This window comes from Neodiprion pinetum, chromosome 6 (assembly GCF_021155775.2).
Source record: "Neodiprion pinetum isolate iyNeoPine1 chromosome 6, iyNeoPine1.2, whole genome shotgun sequence".
Classification (NCBI taxonomy): domain Eukaryota; kingdom Metazoa; phylum Arthropoda; class Insecta; order Hymenoptera; family Diprionidae; genus Neodiprion; species Neodiprion pinetum.
In genome coordinates this window covers 22,333,924-22,351,832 of record NC_060237.1, presented here as the reverse complement: position 1 = coordinate 22,351,832, position 17,909 = coordinate 22,333,924, and the positions used below count along the sequence as shown (strand labels likewise).

The 17,909-nt window shown below is 45.6% G+C and overlaps 1 protein-coding gene across 1 annotated transcript in view; it reads right to left on the bottom strand.

Annotated features, from left to right (window-relative positions):
* The window catches only part of nAChRalpha1 (nicotinic acetylcholine receptor alpha1), a 104,724-nt gene that overhangs the window by 1,852 nt on the left and 84,963 nt on the right, over positions 1–17,909 (bottom strand). The window contains 3 exon segments of the mRNA XM_046631662.2: positions 891–1,832; positions 3,703–3,883; positions 8,613–8,722. Coding sequence (XP_046487618.1) covers positions 891–1,832; positions 3,703–3,883; positions 8,613–8,722 — 1,233 coding nt within the window.

The window sequence follows — 17,909 nt, the reverse complement described above, 5'->3', positions numbered from 1 at the left end:
TCCCGCAGATGGATTTCAGTCTGTCATGACGACGAGTGCTCTGCTCACTTGCATCGAGTTTCGGTTGAAATACACGCACAGGACCGAAGTGTTGGGTAAATTTTTGGGAATTTATCGTTCTTTTATTCAAAATTTACGTATATACGTATACGGAGCGCTATTCGCGTAATCGATTTGATGCGGATTTTTCCTTTTTTCACAGCATTCTGTGACTGGTGAATTTGAAATTCGATTACTCGTTAGAAAATCATGATTTAAAAGAAAATCCAATTAACAATATAAGATGTGAAAGTAAAAATGAAAATTGGGATCGTGGCAACGATCGACTATCTAACAATACTGTTCACAAATTTGAAGTAAGTCGGTCGAATTATTTCTGTTGACGCGAAATGATCGACGTTATTGTCAATAAAAATGCTTCCTATCGATTGATTCTATTGAAAAAAAAAAAAAAAAATGTAACTAAAGCTTGGTCTACATACTTCTGGTCATCGAGCTTTAACGAGTTCCACAGTAACCCAAGAATTCTGTATATCTGCACGAAGTTAACCAGAGTTGGCAAAGTTTTACGTAATACGACAGGAATAGAGCAGTGCGTTTGATGAGTGTAAGTAAGAAGAATATCAGGCATATCATTACCGGATTCAAGATAACGCGACAGGGTGTAAAAGTTACGTTCGTTTTTTGTCCCGCAAAGAGTGGACTTCCGGACATACGTGACAGGATTTCTAATTTCCGTTTCCGTTACGGGTATGCGTTTGAAACTGGAAACGATTACCGCTCGAAAACGAGACGAGAGCCGGAAGACGATGGAGGCAAAGCGATCCAACGTTAAAAGCACAAGAGGGTTGACGTATAAGGTAGGAAGGGAAGCCGTCGGCTAGACTCACGCTTTCGAATTTGTCCTTGTTCTTGGCGTGTTGAGCAATGAATCTGGCGTCCTCGACGGTCTTCTCGATTTCCCGAATCATCGGCTTCTCGAAGGTCGGACTGACGTCGTCGTGGCCGCAGCCGGGACTCGCCGGGCTGAAGAGGTCGTCGTCGGCCCCGGGTAAAGGCAGCGCGGGATGAGGCTCGTCGAAGCACGGCCCCATGGTGGCGACGACGGCTATGGGGGCCGCGTCGAACCTCGTCGTTGGGACGGAGGGCACGTCGTAGTCGGCGCTGTACCTTTTCGCGCCGTACGGCATGTACTTCTCCATTTCGGCCGGTAGGTGAAAAACGTCCGTCAGAATGCCGTCGGAGGGTTTGCCGTCGTCGTCGCCCTCCGTCGGGTCGTCCTTCTTCGGCCTCTCGATGAGTAAAAACTTAGGCAACACTTGTATAAACACAACGCGCACCCACTTGGCCATCCTGTGCGTAACCGGCGAACGGAAGTTCACGTTCAACACAGCTATGGTCACGACGACTGAGAACGTCACTAGCACCATAGTGAACAAGAGGTATTTACCTAATAGGGGAACGGTTAGGGACGTCGGCGGTATTATCTCCGCGAGTAGTAAGAAAAACACAGTCAACGACAGGAGGATCGATATCGACAACGACACCTTCTCACCACTGTCACTCGGCAGGTAGAACACGAGCACCGACAGGAACGAGATACCCACGCAGGGTATTATCAGGTTCACCGTGTAAAACAGCGTCTTTCGCCTCAGTGTTATGTAGAACATTATGTCCGGGTAGGGCTCCTCGCAGCATATGTAAAACTTCTCGTTCCTAACCGCAGGCACTTTTATTATGTCCCACTCGACGGAGATGTAATAGTCCGTCAGGTCTATCCCCAAGTCGATGTCGTTCGAGTCTTCCGACTGCTGAAGATGACGGAGATCCACCTGCGCACACAAACGTTCCAATTTAGTCGATTTAAATTTCATTCGTGTAACAAGCTCCTCACCCTTCGGCTCAAAGACAACTTTTGCAAATCTTCGCGCTCCGACATCCGGTCTTCAGCTTCGCCCGTCGTCGAGTACATATACATGTATATATACGCCAGCCTTCGGTCCTTTACGCCTCGGAAAGGATTTCCCCGAGCCAATAGAAATGCAAAGGGTAACCTAACGACGTTTATATCGATGCAATTGAGAAACGGATCGCTCGAGCGATACAAATCTACTCTACGCTGAAAATGATTTGCCTCCGAAGGGGTGGCGCCGAAACGTTCCGGCAGCAGCCCCGCCCAGACGTCGCTGGACCCAGTCAGTCGGACCCCGCGGGAACCGGCATCGATCCCAAAGTCCTCGACCGCAACCCGCTATTGTTTTTCAAGAAAAAAGGTAAGCTCCATACGGAGGGCTAAAGGGAGCCGGGTAATTGTCAAAAGCTCTTATCACGATTCGTGAGTTCATTGTTTTAGATATTCTCAAGTTTGAAGTGAGCGAAGAAAATTCGGTTTTAAGGAAGAACGGATGCCGTTCTACACCTCTGAGATATAGGTCATTCCACGTGTGATCGACCTGACCGAAATCTACATCCTTCCAAAACCGGTTCAAACTTTCTCAAATCTTTCTGACGATCGATAAGAGTGTGTGCGATCGTTGTAAATTCTTATTCAAACCCGTTTATACGTGTGTAGCCTGTAGATTATCAGCGAAGAAAAAAGTTTCAGTGTCAATTGAATTTCGAAGTCATGATGTGCAAAAACATACGGATACCTCTGAAGGTTCATGAAAAATCAATAGAAAGTTAGTTTCTTAAGTTTGTCAAAAACTGTGCTACGAATTTCTTCCACTCTCGATTTTTCGTGAGATTGAATACATGTGTTATATAAATACGTAAGAATATTGTTCAACTAGTTAGTAAATTAAAGTTTTCTTATTTTTAAAAACTCTTTTAAGGGCATCCATATTTTTTGCATTTTACAATTGTCAAAGTTACTTGAATCATTTTTCAAGTTGTATAGTTAATTGAAACTCGGACATTGTCAATTTTCACGTATTCTAATCGGTTGTAGCTAGACGTCTAAGCGCTTTCGATTTATAAGTCTCCGAAAAATCAAATATCTCACGTTTCGCAAAATTTCAATCGTTTTTGCCGGAGTCGGCTAGTTTCAGTCAGATCAATTAGACGTTAAATGCCCCGTACAAACGTATCACGAAAAAAGAAAGAAACGTTTCAACTTAATTAAATCCACAGCGATTTTTCAGACCTCCGAGTAGCCGCAGAGCCTGCAGCGATAGTTCCAGCGCGTATTTTAAACCTCGTTTTCATCAGGAGTGAAAGCTTTTCGCGACCGACGTGCAAGAGCCGGTTACTCGGCGGCCACTGCGAGCCGGAATACGTGGCTGTATTTACAAATTATTGTCCCGGGGACAGGTAACAAGTTCACCGGGCTTACTCCGGCAGATTCGATCCGATCCGAAGGGCGACAACGTCGGATCCAATCAGCCGTCCAACCATTCCAAGTGGTCCGACTCTTCTCGGCTCTTTTCCGCCGTTCCCCACAGGCTGCAGAGGATGAATATATATACCCGACCCGCCCGCTTCACGGCTAGCCGGTAAATCTAGGAGAGAAATATCGCCAATCGACGACCTCGTCGCAAACTTTCGCAACAGCTGTGATTAACTCCTGCACAGTTTCCCTTGTCAATGTTTGCTCACGGCGATGAGATTCTTAACGCTGCCTGATTCTACACAGCGCACGGTAATTGTATATGGTACCTTTACGTACCATTCCCACGTCTGTTTTCGTGCGTATAAACTCACCGTGTAACCGTCGTACGTCCAGGAGCCGAACTTCATGAAGCAGGTCTGCTCGTCGAACGGAAAGTACTCGACGTCTATCTCGCAAAAGGACTTGTAGATAGCCGGAGGCTTCCAAACGACCTTCCCGGTGTGATGAAGAATCGCCTTCGTCATGATGGTAACCTCGTAGTTGCCGTCGGCGCTGAAAGTAAGACGAGTAGCTTAACGTTTGTCTTTTCAGCATCCTGCGGTGGGTACATGTTTTCCCCCGCGATCAGCCCTGGGTGAACTTCGGGAGGTATAAAGAAATACCGCCACGCGGACGGTAGTTTCGAGCAAGAGCCGCACGCCGGGTAATAAGAATTCAATAAAATCTTGGGTCACGTATTAAGCTTTCAGATGGTCTGCCTGACTGGGTCTCGTCGCGGATGGCGTTCAGCTGCAGAGGAAAAAAGGAGGGGGCCGAGGGGACGAGGTGAAAGGGAAAGGGGCGCGGGGGTCGAGCCAGGATCGATACGGAGTGTGGGTACAGCTGCGAGTCGGGGCCGCATCCCGCTATTCCTTAAAGCTGCAAGTGTGCTTTTTCTTTCTCTTTTTTGCAGTAAAGGGGCAGCGAGTCGAGGGGAAACGGCACGTGACCCAACCCAATTAAGATTGAGATGCTCATAAATTTGACCAAGTTATTACGCGGCTAAGTAAGGCTCGAGCTACCTATAGACGGATTGGTGTAAATCAAGCGGTGGATTTCGCTGTCGCAAAGTAGCCGTGGATCGAAAATTATACAGACTCGTGGTCCGCGCTGCTGCTCCGTGCCGCGGAGAAATTGAGCGTCCTTTTTTTGCAAAGAAATAACGAAAGGGAACGATGGTCGATGTATAACCGTGACAGTGCGCGATGCTTCGAAGATTGGAAGACGCCGGGTGATCCGCGTATCGGTAGAACGAACTGGGATGGCTCGTGGTGACGTCGGCATGGAGACGTGATTTAATCAGTACGAGTCAACGGGCCTTGGATGTACCGGTGTAAGAAATTCGAACGAGACGTGTATCGTGGAAGAATAAAGTAGCCAGTCGCGATACCGCAGTGCTGGGAAAAGCCACGCACGACCTGCACCTTCGGGCACCGAGCGATGCTGTAGGAATTTGACGTTCATTGAAATTTACACTCTCTTTACTACGACGCACGTTCTTAAGATACCGCCGAGTCGGATCTACGGAGCGACGGCTGGATTACTCGTAGGAAATTGGTAATTGGTGAAAATCATAAGCGCAGAGGGAAATTTCTAGGAGGACGATGGTACAATGTTGGAATTAATACCGCTCGTTTGTATCTCCTTGAAGTTTTCATCGGTCGATGAAGGTTGAATGAAATATCGGTACGCAGACGTGCGCGGCTTAGAGATAAAGTTAATTACCCCGAAAGAGTACAAATTGGCAATCGAGGGTAACCTGACACGAGTGAAGCCTCGAGTTTAACAGAGAAACGAAATTGAGTTTTCACCAACCGCCCTATAAAGCCTTCGCCGACAGTCGCTCGCCTCGGCAAAAAAGGAGTGTGAGCCTAAACTGAAGTTATTGATTTTAGAGAAGAGAGCGGCGTGCCGTCACGCATCTCCGAAGACAAAGATGGCTCGCAGAATCTTCCCTAGTTCGTATATCTTTCACGGATAAAAAGGTTTCAACCGTAGAGCCAATTGATTAGCCGCACCACTTTCTGCGATATCAGCGTCTCTTAAGCTTCGGTCCACGTTCGCAAAGCTTCGGTCGTGTCCGAACGAAAGTACCGTGCCATCTACGATCCGCCTCTATATTCTCTCCAGGGGATGGACTTAAACACGAATAGCAACACGGACGACCAAACGCAGGTTAATCGGTGGCAAAAGTCAGTTGCCGCAGAACCTATTTCGAACTCCGGTTTCGGCCTATAACGTACGAAACAGTTCGTAATTGGCGAGCCCCTCGGACGTCCGAAGTCTAGGGTGCGTCGTACCTTCGTCAGAGATACGTAAGTGCGCCAGGCCGCGACTCGAGGCACGCCGTTTATCCATAAATTTTGATCCACCTTTCGCGGGGGAGAGTGAAAGGTCGAACGGAGCCAAAGGGTCCGAATAACCACCGATCGCCGTAGTAACCTTCTTCGCGTGACGCGGAGCTTTCAGCCTAGTCAGAGCACCGCGCCGAAATCAAAGTTCGAAGACCAGTGAAATGCAACCGTTTCCACATCCACGTGAGAATACTTCAAGGTCCGGCCATCCGTTTATCGAGTCTTGCGGGAATTCGGGTACTCGTGTAACCCGTTACCTGCACAGCTGCCGGTGAAGTCGAGGACCGAAAAACGCCGTGAGGGGGCGAAAGCACTGCACGTAGACAGCGGCGTAAGAGGGACACGCTCCTCGTTCGCAAGGCGGCGGCGTCTGCGGGGTTCGAGACGCGGGCGGAGGTCAGGAAGGGTGTAAAAGCTTCCAAGCAGCAACAGGGCGACTCCCTATTCGCTACTTGGTACTCGGTTCTTGGGCATATATTAGGCCACCGTCACGCTGTCCGTATCGCCGTTGCCGTGTACCAAGACAGGTATAAGGCACGGAGTTCTCCTTGCGGTGCGCGTGGAGTAATAAGTTTTGCGTCTGCGTATCCATCCATAATAATAAACCGAGAACACGCTACGAGGCCGCGGAGTCTGCAGGGCTGTTTGTTACGGAATATCTCATCTTATTCAGGGCTCTTCTAGCTCCGGGCTCGCGTCGCGCAGCCCTGAGGCCCACGGACATTCTAAAACAGCTTGAAATTTACTTCACGTTTCAGCGTTTCGGGGTATAATAATAATATTATAATCACAATTAAAGCTGTAGCAATGACAATCCATTTGCAACGCATCCATATTCAAATATGGGCGTGTCCACGGATCGAAGCGTAAAAAGTCGAGATACAACGGATAAGTTTCAGGGGACATTATACCGGATAAAGGTTGATGTATTTGACTGATTTTTTTATTTTTTTTATTTTTTATCCTTTTTCCAGTCAAATATACGGGGTCTTATATGCTATCCAAACCAGACGACGGCTGCACGGGAAGGAAGTGAGGATCGATAAGTTATACTCTGGAAAATATTTCGCGTCAAGCTTCGAAGGGAGGACTCGCTCAATCCTGAAAAATCCTACGCAGTGCCTTGTAGGTATATATATATATATGTATATGTATATATCGAGCACGAGATTCTTGAGGTCAGCATTTTATTCTCCGACGACGTCAGGCGCCGTTACTAAAACTGGGAAACGAGGCACTGCACAGGCCGCATTAGAGAAGCGAATGTAGAAGATAAAGAAGCCAGACAGAGGGTCAAACTGGTTGGAGTTGAGTGCGGGGCTTAGTGAAGTAGGTTAAGATTAGTTTACTTGTTACTTTTGCCTCGGAGCGAACCGGTCACTCTGAGAAGAGGTCGAAAAACGCGCATCCCCGGAATCACCGAGTGAAAGATGAGATTTGGATTTTTGTATTTCCTTCGCCGCGACGTCTCTCTTGTCGTACCGTGTAGGCGCTAATGATGTTTGCGAACCTGCTGCATGTTTGATGATATGCTCACGGTACGGAAGACGTCGTAAACAATTAAGGAACTAAGGTTTCCTAGTTCCGAGTGAAACAATTATCAAGATTTGCAGAGTCTGATGAGCAGGAGTGTCGGGCTAATAATTAGGCGGAGTTGGATTTACTCCACTTATTTAATCCAAGCTGCGGGAAATGTTTGCCAGCGGAATGAAAAGCCCCGGTATACGTCAAGTTTTGCAGTTCAACAAGCACAACTAGGCTGCATGAATTTAACCAACCAACTCCCGGCAGACGTGTCTATCGTTTTTCTGTTCACTCACCCAGAATTCTCCAGCTAGTGCGCAGGAGAATAACTGCGATGAAAAAATTTAATCACCCTAACGTTTTATTACAGCCACTTATATACCATGTACGAATGTTGTACGAAATCGAGGAGCGTGTAGAGTAATATACGCTCGATGAGACGCTCAAGGTTTATTGCGTTAAAATGTATACGGGAATACATCTCGCAAATAGATTCGAATATTGACAGAAATAAAAGACACTATCTCGGTATCGATGCCGCGATGCCACGGCGTACAGAGCATAAATGTAGTCCCGTGGCAGTAAACATTTACTCACTTTCCTCAAATTCCAACAGTCTCATATCTCAGACTACATCCCCAGACTCGATGCGATTCAAATACTCGAAGGTCGAGAAAGTTCAAAAATATCGCGACGCACTTTACACGCGTTGCTCGAGGGTCGTTTTAACAAAATCCCTAGATGCTGGAATTTCCCTAACGCCTTCGTAAGTGCTTCGATGCATCGGACGCCGCGTTTTCATAAACTCTTATCGCGCACGCACAATGCGTAACAACAAGCGAGTAAACGGTTGTCTAGACCTGAGACAAACCAAGGAAAGGGAATAGGTAGTGTACCGAATCTCTGTTCGTAACAGCCGAGAGGCTTCTGACCTCCATCTTGTCTCCTAGTTTCTGAATAAGAAGCAGTTCGTAGCAACAACAACGGGGTCTAATCTCCCGCTACTGGGAATGACATAATAGGCATGTTTGGCTGGGTGTTATTGTTCCAAGATGCCTCTGTGCGAGAACAGTCGGAACCCTTCGAGGCAAAGTAAATTCCGAGGACGAATACACGCTGTTTGCATTGCTGACATAACATCGCCACCTCCGCGTTCCATCATTACTCAATTGTTCCGAGATCCAGAGATCCAGAATGTTGATACGAGAAGTCTGAGAACGAGCCTAAATTTTTTATCCTCGTATAGACTCGATGTTTGAATATCAGTGACATTGCGAAATAAGCAGAGTGATTTTCCCGCTTGGTCTTATCGGTCGGTCGAGTGATTCGAACGATGCATTGAAAGTAATTTTCTGGATACTCACTTGTTGTAAAGAACGATGTCGGGAAGCCAGATGTGCTCCGACGGAACGTGAAGAGTGTCCACCCCGCCATAATCGTCCGGATTCCACTTCAGCTTGTAGTCATTCCACTCCTTGAACAAAAAATATCGATAACGTTAATTCATCTCGAATCGTTATTTCTTTGAGAAATTACTCGAGTGGAAAACTTGAGCAAAACACTCTGAGACCGGTGGATCAAAAGTTGGCGTTTTTAGGCCTCAAACTTTGGATATAGTTCGGATGAAGAAGCAAGGGACAGATGAGCTGGATTAGAGAAGCTAAACTCCTATCTCGATCGCACGCTTTCACTTTTACTACTATATAATGTTAATTTGATTAATCTTGCGTGAAAATTGGAAAACTCTGGATCCAATTTAGTCGGTCTAAGCGAAAGGAAGGTCGAAGATCACCCCTAAAGATAACGAGTAAGCGCTTGTTTGAACATTTGCAAAAAAACTTTCTATTCAAAGTTTTACCCTCGATAAGAAGAAAAATTTTTCAAGATTCTCATTGGGATGGAAAGAGAACGAATATAAACCAGACGGCGTTCAATGACAGTCGATTTCATCACCGTTATACCTGCACTAACCTGAGCAATATCGAATTCCTTTCGAACTTCGTCCAAACATAAATTGAAATTGCGACAAGATTTGACTGACTTGAAATTTTTCTCTAATAGCGGGGTGAAAATTTTATCCGCACCCGATTCGAAGACGGCAAGTTTCGCCAAAAGCAGAAAATTCGCGAGTGAGAGTCACGTTATCACCGAATCACATCAGTTTCGAATACTCAAGAGGGGCGATGAAAGAAAAAAAGGCGAGGCAACCAGAGATTGTATTTCGAGCACATTATTTGCGAGGAAATACCGTCAGGCATCGATTTTCACATCTCCGTTTCTTTAATTTGGTACGCAAATTTGATCGACGAAATGAAACATACGAGGTTCAGGGCTGAATTTAACGAAGCAAGATTCCGTTTGCCTCCACATTCACATCAGTCAATCGTCCTAATATATGCCAGCCTAATTGACTGCCCATCTTGTTGACGTCGAAGGTTTCACGGTCGGGGATCCTCGGCCAGTTCACAAGTTAATTGATTTCCCAAATTCCTCGTATCGTCGTTTCGGCTATCTGGTGATTAATGTTCATTGGTAATGCAGAAAACGGGATCGGGTAGAAGTTTGCGGTCATTACACGCGAAGACTTTGGTGTATATTTAATCCAGTCGAGAGTCCAGCAAGAGTATTTCGAGCTCTCACGTTGCACACCTAGTGAAATTCATTCTCGATCACCGCGACTTTCAAGGGATGATTTTGAATTTTGAATCACAGAAAGGTTCCGAGCATTCTGCAAGGATTGGCAATTTTATTCGAAGAATTGAAGGTGGGGGCGGTCGGCGCAGTGCTTATCTCCCTTTTCGCAATTTTCGGGTGAAAGTATAGGGAAATCTTGAGGGGTGAAGAGAAAAGGACGAAGGTAGTCTCCGGAGGTTGATCCTTGAAAATTCGCGGGCGGATGATGTAGTGGCCTACTTGGCTCGAGCGAGAAGACAAAGAGCAGGCGTAGGCCGCAGAGTTCGGGGACCTCGGATAACAAGGAGGGGGAGAGAAGCCAATATTTGAGATCTTGATGGCGTAGATGTATTTATTTGTAAGTCTAAGAAGAGCCGCCGGAAGTCGCGGGGCCCGAAGTGACACCGCGTATATTACAAGCGGGGCGAGAACTCGGGTTCGCTTCGAATCCCTGCCTGCAGGACGGTTTGGAATTTCAAAGGAACTGATATCGTCCCGCTCACTTGTTGACGACGAAATCCGGATCGCAGAAAACTCGGCGAGAGAGCCGAGACCGAGACTGAAATGCGACGAGGAGGGCTGCCGGGGGCTGTGGGGTGGAATTTCGGCGGGTAGTTGGTCTTTATTGGCACACGGCGAGGAGCGCGTTCCTCACTCGTTTTCTCCTCAAGTCGCGACGAGATGTTTCGCGTCCTTTTGTCGTCCCTGGGTGAAATTCCGCTCAGTTTTAACCTGCGGGGTAATGAATTATTTTGAACGTTAGATCGGCTCGAATATCGACTGCGCGTCGAATTACCAATAGATTCAAATTTCAGAACAGAGAAAAGAACGCCAGGAGCGACTGGTGCACGTAAGGAACCCACGTAAAGACGGCTACCGTTGTTCTGGAACTCATCCTGTATTTAGATTTAGGTTCATGTGAGAATGCACAGATCGATGGTGGGGGGTGAGAATGTAGAAGAATCAGAGAATAGAAGGGTCACAATAACGAATTTTCACAGACGCAAAAATCTATTTCATAGAAGTTCGAAACGCGGAAAGTTGAGAAACTAAAACAGTAAAATGTCAGAGTGAATAAGAATATTGCAAGTGAAAACGCAGATATAAATAATTAGCCGAATTCGACGATTTTGTATCTTGGTTTCCTATATCTAATTTACCTTTCCAAGTGTCGAATTTTATGTATTTCGATTTTCTACACTTGAGGATTATACGACACAGGTCTTCTCATTTTTAATAAATTCGACATTGTAACCCTTCGCTATTTTCTAATCCTTCTGTGCTCTCAGCTTCGTTCCTTTTGCAAAAGCAGTACACAAGCGGTGAAAGAAAAATGAAAGTACAAATATAGCTGAGACTTCTTGGTTACAGCGATTCGACTCAAACTGTATATACAATAGTTTAGATCAGCTTACCGGCTGCTTCGGAACGAACTATATTGCCAGTAGCTGATGGCGCTTCACTTTTCTAATACCTGTTCACCGATCGTTATTTATTCGTTTTATTTTACTTCACTTTACACCCCCGGCAGCGAGGCCGGCTGCTGCGGCGCCCCGGCTTTGGCCACCCAAAGGCGATATTAAACTTTTATCGTGGCTCTCGCTTTAAGTACCTCTCGGTAATAGTGATCGGGAAAATTTCCATATCTCTCAAAGCGTCACGCCTCCGATCTGGCTTATATTGTTAGTTCAAGGCACTCTCGACAGAGACCACGGGCCTCGGAAATAGCAAAACTATCTCCAAGTCTAGTCGGTAGTTGACGAGTATATTTCTCTGACCGTTTTCTATTTCACCTTCCACCGAACATCGTACAGTGAGGGGTTGACACCTGTCGGCCGGAACTCGTAAGGGACCCCAAATCAAAACTGACATCGCAATGTCGTACGCAATATACGGCGTATCTTTCGTAAAGTGAAGAAAAAATGAATAAATAATAAGCTCCGTTCATCCGGCGCGAACTTCCCTCCGTACTCGGTTATATATTTCCTAAAGCGAGAGTGACGTTGCTGGCAAAAGGAATATAAATATTGTCAGTAAGTGATAAATGAAAATTTGTTATAACCGTAACTGTATAACGGTGTCGATGTATTTCCGATATTTTTTTTCATAATCACGAAGTACAAAAGCGAAAGCACGTGAAAATAAATAAATAACACCGATATAATCACCAGAGAAAGGCTGATTGCAACGGCCAAGCTGTTTCGGCTTTTGAGTCCAAATGTCTAATGTCCCGGAGGGTATCGGGGTTAAGTCATTCCGAGATACCGGCCAACTTCTTCGGGGGAATCGCAAACTCGACCCTGTCGGGTCGTTAACGATTGGATCGGGAGCTCCGGCTGGTCTAGTTTCGACGACTTTTTGGTCGCCGAGTTTAAGTGGCGCCCGCCTTAACCTGCAGGGTCTTTCTTGATTCAGGCTGTTTCCATTCGTTTATTTGTTTGCTTTCGCTCGCCTCCGCCGAACGATCCACGTCGAGAATTGTTTATCCTTCGGACGCTGGCTAGTTTGTAAAATCGACTGCGCAAAGCGCTGGAATAAGGATATGAAGCCTCTCGCGATTATCGACGAGCCAGGGTGATAAAATCCAACGCTGCGCAATGTTCACCACGATTTGAATCGATAATTACACAGGTATTGCAGTCGCGATTCAGACGTCAGTTTGACGCAAGGTCTCGTCGCTCAGACGGGTACACCTATAACGCAGGGTCCCCAGAGCCAGAGTCTAATTGACAAATTATATCCGCGTTGTGTCCTCCCTTGTTGCAGAGGGGCGCGAGAAACCGTGAAGAAGCTACCTAATTAATAAACTTACCCCTCCAGATGCTTAGCCCTAAGCGCACGCGTACGGTAAACGTGATTAATCGACCCTGTGCTTGATTGATCGAGACAAGGATGTTGTCGCGGTTACGTATGCCACATATCCTCCTCGTAGTTCCCCTCAAACGCGGCATGGGCGCAACTCAATCATTCAGAGATCAGAAACGTGGTAAGCAAATGTCAGAATTATCGCTTCCCACGTATTCTATAACGAAAATATCAACGACTCTGGATCGACCTGCCCGATGGTCGCGGATTCTTCCTCGTGCAGACCCAAATTCCGGCATCTCTACCCACGCTTTTGTCTATTCCCTGACTCTTATCGGCCTCGGGACCGTCACGACATTCCCAACTGATTCGGGAAGCTAACGAGTGTCGTTCGGGGGGAACGAATTCGGGGGCACGCCGGTGTTATAGAGGAAGAAAGCTCGCGGGGAATGCGAAATAGAACATGCCGGGAGGTAGGAACGGACGTAAAAACTTCTCGGTAGGTACGACGTGTTCGTTATACGCTGCGTGGGGGTTGAAATTGCGGGGGTGAGATAGCTCAGATCGGATTATATCGGTCGGGGAATCGCGCGGTGCTTCTCCGTGTTTTATACACGCGTATGGTATGCACGGGTGTAACTGCGACAGTCGATAAATTTTTACGGAAAAACAAGGAAACTAAAGTTTATTTACAGGGCTTGGCTTTCGACAGCCCGGCATAGGACGCCCCTTCTCTCGCAAAACGCTTTCGAATCCCTTCTTTCGCCTCGTTTCTTCCAATCCCGCCAATTTTCCCCCACCAGCCTTTCGAGATAAATGAAAATAAGCGACCCTTTTGCCGTTTTATACCTATGCGTGTGTATCGTACGGTACGTACAGTATCACGTATGCTTTACGCGCGATGTTCAATACGAAACTGGATATTGGTGATAATGAATCTAGAATATTTTTCATTTTATATACAGCTTTCTTCTGACCGTTTTGTATTTCTTCATTCTTGTTCGGCAGAAAAAAAAATTAAATCGGTAATCGGATCGAGTTTAAAAGTTCGGAAAGAGCCTTGCTAAAGCGAACGCGAACGATCAACCAGTAGAAATATATCACGTAAATGTATAAAAATCGTTTCGCATCGTCGGAATTTAAATTGGAGTTAACGTGTATCATGAATGTCAGAGTTGAAAACAAATCCGGGAAGTTCGAACCGCGTGATTTTATTGCCGTTATTTGCATGCAAACAACGTTCGATGGGAGAGAAGTTTTATTTCCATCGATCATCGATCCCACCTCCACCAATGTTTCGTTACATACTTATCCGTGTAATTGATATTTGGCACGTTTTGAAAAAAAAAAAAATATCACACAACAGCGCGAAGTGTGGCATCGAGCGTCACGTGATACGGACGTAAAAAAAGGACGGATAGAGGCTTCGCTTCCGCGTCAATGCTCGCAGGCAAATTCCACGGTATCAGACAATACGGTTTTCAGCCGGTTTACGTACACCTTGTCTCTCCAAAAGTGAGATCCTGCGTTAAATTCCGGGGGATGAGATAATCTGCAGGGGAAGGACCGGGTGTTATTCCGCCAACTGCTACTCGCTCCGCGGCTTGTAGATCGTCTCGGCGTAGCTGCTGCCAGCTGCCAATTTCGACACCCGCGGTATCAGCGCTCGGTTTTTGAGTTATATGTATGTGAAATCACCGCCTACCGTTTATACCGCGAGACTCTTTCATACAGAGTTAATTTATCGCATATAGTGAACCCGGATGAAAACTTTCCACATTTAGCAGCCCGCTTCGTCAACGAATTACGACTCATTGTCGGTCGAATGCACGAAGAGACTGAAACTACCAACTGCCGATACTGATCGCATCGAGCATTCTTTCTCTACAAAATTAAGAGCTGTCGCGTGACGAATATTACTTCCATGTTTGGTATTTATTTGGACCAGGGAAGCTGGTAAAATGATTAAGTATACAGATCGGGTTGAGTGAAACGGTAGAAAATATTAATCGAACGAGTTCTAGGCATGAGAACAAGACGTTTTATAAAAAACAAACTCTCGTCTTCGCTATCGAACAAATATTATTACCCGAGGGCAAGAATATATTCACATATTCACTCATTTAGAATTCAAATGTATCCCGGCAGGCGTGTTGATTACGTCACAACCTACACGTCGTATCGAATTAACCGACACGTCACGGAGAGCAAAGCAACCCTCGGAACACTCAGATTTCGGATATTCTCGTCGTACGTGAATTGTTAATTTTGTGCGAGTAAATGAAAATATCAATCGTTCTAGTAAAAGAAGAAAAAAACAAGGAGAACGGATTCAGGAAAACATATTACATACGAATTGTTGAATCGATGAATTGTTAATTCGTATAATCTTATCTTCGCTTAGAGTTAGGGATCACGTATTGTATTTTGAAAGGATCAATAACACTGTTACAGACACGTTGTCACCTTGCACAGTTTTCACAACTTTAAGACTTAGGTATGTAAAGACAATGGCTTCAGTCTTGCCTCTTGGGTCGCAGTAGTAGGACGTACGCAATTCGACACTATTGAGATAACTATTCGCGGCGTGTTCGGTATTCAAGTACGCGTGCAAATGTGAACTAACCGCAAGCCTACGTTTGGCTTTTCGCGTCTCTAGTAGGTAGCTGTTGCAAATCTTCAGAGTAAACTAACGAAAATAAAACATCTATGCTCTTGAATTTTGTCGAACTTTTTCTACGGTTTCTATTTCCTTCCATCAGCTGAAACGCTTCGTTAGGTTTTGCTTGCGATTGACCTCGATGCTGAAATACCGCGAGAGTGATCATTAACGACGATTTGATCGATGCCAACTTTTCGTGACGACTATATAAATTCGCAATTAACTCGCAACACCTGAGTTTGAAACGCAGTGAAAATTTGTGCCCGTGATGTGCATCGCACCGGATCGAGTCGACGCGTACTCGTGAGGTAGAAAAGACGCAGGAAACTCTCGCTGCGGGAGCTGACAACGAAGCCTGCCGTCCTCGTCATACGTGAGTAACAACCCATATACTTACCTGTTATACGTGTAGTGTAGATAATGCTATTTATTACACTCCGTACACACGCTGAGACTGCCGTCAACGGCGACAATTGATTGGCAACAACGAAACCTTATTTCACGCTACATTGGCGAGCCCCTGATCGACGTTAACGATAATGCTTCAGCTACGGGCTGCACATCCTCGTAAAGCCTCTCGGTGTTCTCATCAGCCTGATATAGTCTTTCCTCGCATTTTCTCACGTATTTATTTACCGCAATGCGGTGTAATGCGAGTAATCAGAGACGCCGAAGGCAGGTAGAAATTGGCTACTTGTTACGAGCTGATATTTTCAGAATTCCTTGCCGACGAGTTAGGCATCGCGTGTAAAGTTTAGAGTACAGGCGGAGAGAGCTGAATCTTACAATCAACTAGAAAATGATGAAAAGAATGCAGACACGATGCGCAATATAACATTGCTGCGAGATGATACGTAAAGTTCGATTCGGCGAGCTTTCGCGAAGACGCGAAGCCAATCATGGATGGATCGTACCTCGTAATTTTCGATTAGATCGGAATGCTGATGAAGTTTGTTAATTGGTTGCTGAATATGTATGCTTTCATCGTCGGAGTAGTCCGCACAGACGTAAATACAAACATGTTCAGAAACGTGTATAATTTTAGACCGGTTGAATACGGGGCTTGAATTATTGGAGAGTAAATGTGTATTTTATAGGCAGACCGCATGTCCTCCAGTTGGAGCAGCGGAGGACGGACTAATTGTCTCGGTTTATTTCCGAATCCTGCAGTGTTACCGGAGCCTCGGACGAATATTTGCATCTGTTTTAACCCGTATCAAACATAAACTCGTCCCCGCTCCTGTGGAAGCAAAGTATTATACGTGTAAGCTCCGCCTCGTCCGTTTAATGCTTGAAAATTCGTTAGCACCTCTTTCAATTCCGCCTCACGCCTCCCGCCGAGTGTCGTCCTGAAGCAATCATCTTTTAATTGTATTTCGTTCAAGCTACCTATTCAAAATCTTGATTATTATTGTTTCAAAATCTGCTTTTCACCCTGCCTCTTACAAATAGAATTACTCTCGTCGACTTTGTTGGTTCGTAAACGCCGTCCGTTCCTATTTCCTGTTCCTGTCTCTGCTTTCCTCCTCCTTCTCTTCTCTTCTCCTCTCCTCTCTCATTTCCTTTTCTACCCTCTTCTTCTCCTCGACTCAAGTTCAACCTAATATAAGTACACGGTGAAGAGCTCCGTGTATAAATTTTACTCAGCCTAAGTGAACTTAAGTTCCTCCCATTAAGGTTCGTTTAGCGCTACTCAGCGTCACTTTCGAACTCTAACTGCGTTATACTTCGTCTGTTTTAAATGGTAAAAATTTGATTGTAATTCTTTCGGACTCGTGTGGATCATCATCCGACGACTCTAGCCGCGACCCAAAGGCGAGTACGTAAGAACTGAAACCTTTCACATTGTGGGATAAAAAGTATTTCGACCAAGTCGCGTGAACGGTTGTAGAAGCTGCGAAAAGCGCGGGATCGATCCTTGACTCAAAAAAGAAAGTTCCGGTCCTCTGTAAGAGATTACGCTTTTCGTCGTTTCGTTGCAATTATATTATTTCACTCTCGCTTCTTCTTTTCCCAAAACTTATCTTCGCCGGCGTAAATCCTTTTCTCCGACACTCGGCATCGATATTGCTATCGAAGCAGCCATCGCCTGACGGGGCGAAAATTTTTTCCTTGAACACCGACTCGCTGATTCTTACCACACGTGAATGGATAAGCCTTCGTTTTTTCTTTTTTCACTTTCATAAATTATACTCCGAGGTTTTCGAGATTCTTTGACTTTTATCCTTGGCAAGGTATTCTTGCTTTCTTTCCCAATTACGCTGTTTCTAGACTCACGGGAAATTTCACTAGCCGGATAATTGAGCAGACTTTGGAAAATGTAAAGCCTCTACGAGCGGTGCTGTCTTTACCGCGTTTCTCCATGATGAACACTGATTTAATCTGATTCCGCCTTTCTGAGCGGGCAGAGTATACTGTCAGTAAAGGAGTGACGCTTCAACTTAGTAGATGTAATAGCTTCTAAACATGATAATTCAAATTAATAAACATTCCAATACCTTGTTGTTTTGAAGAAATTACA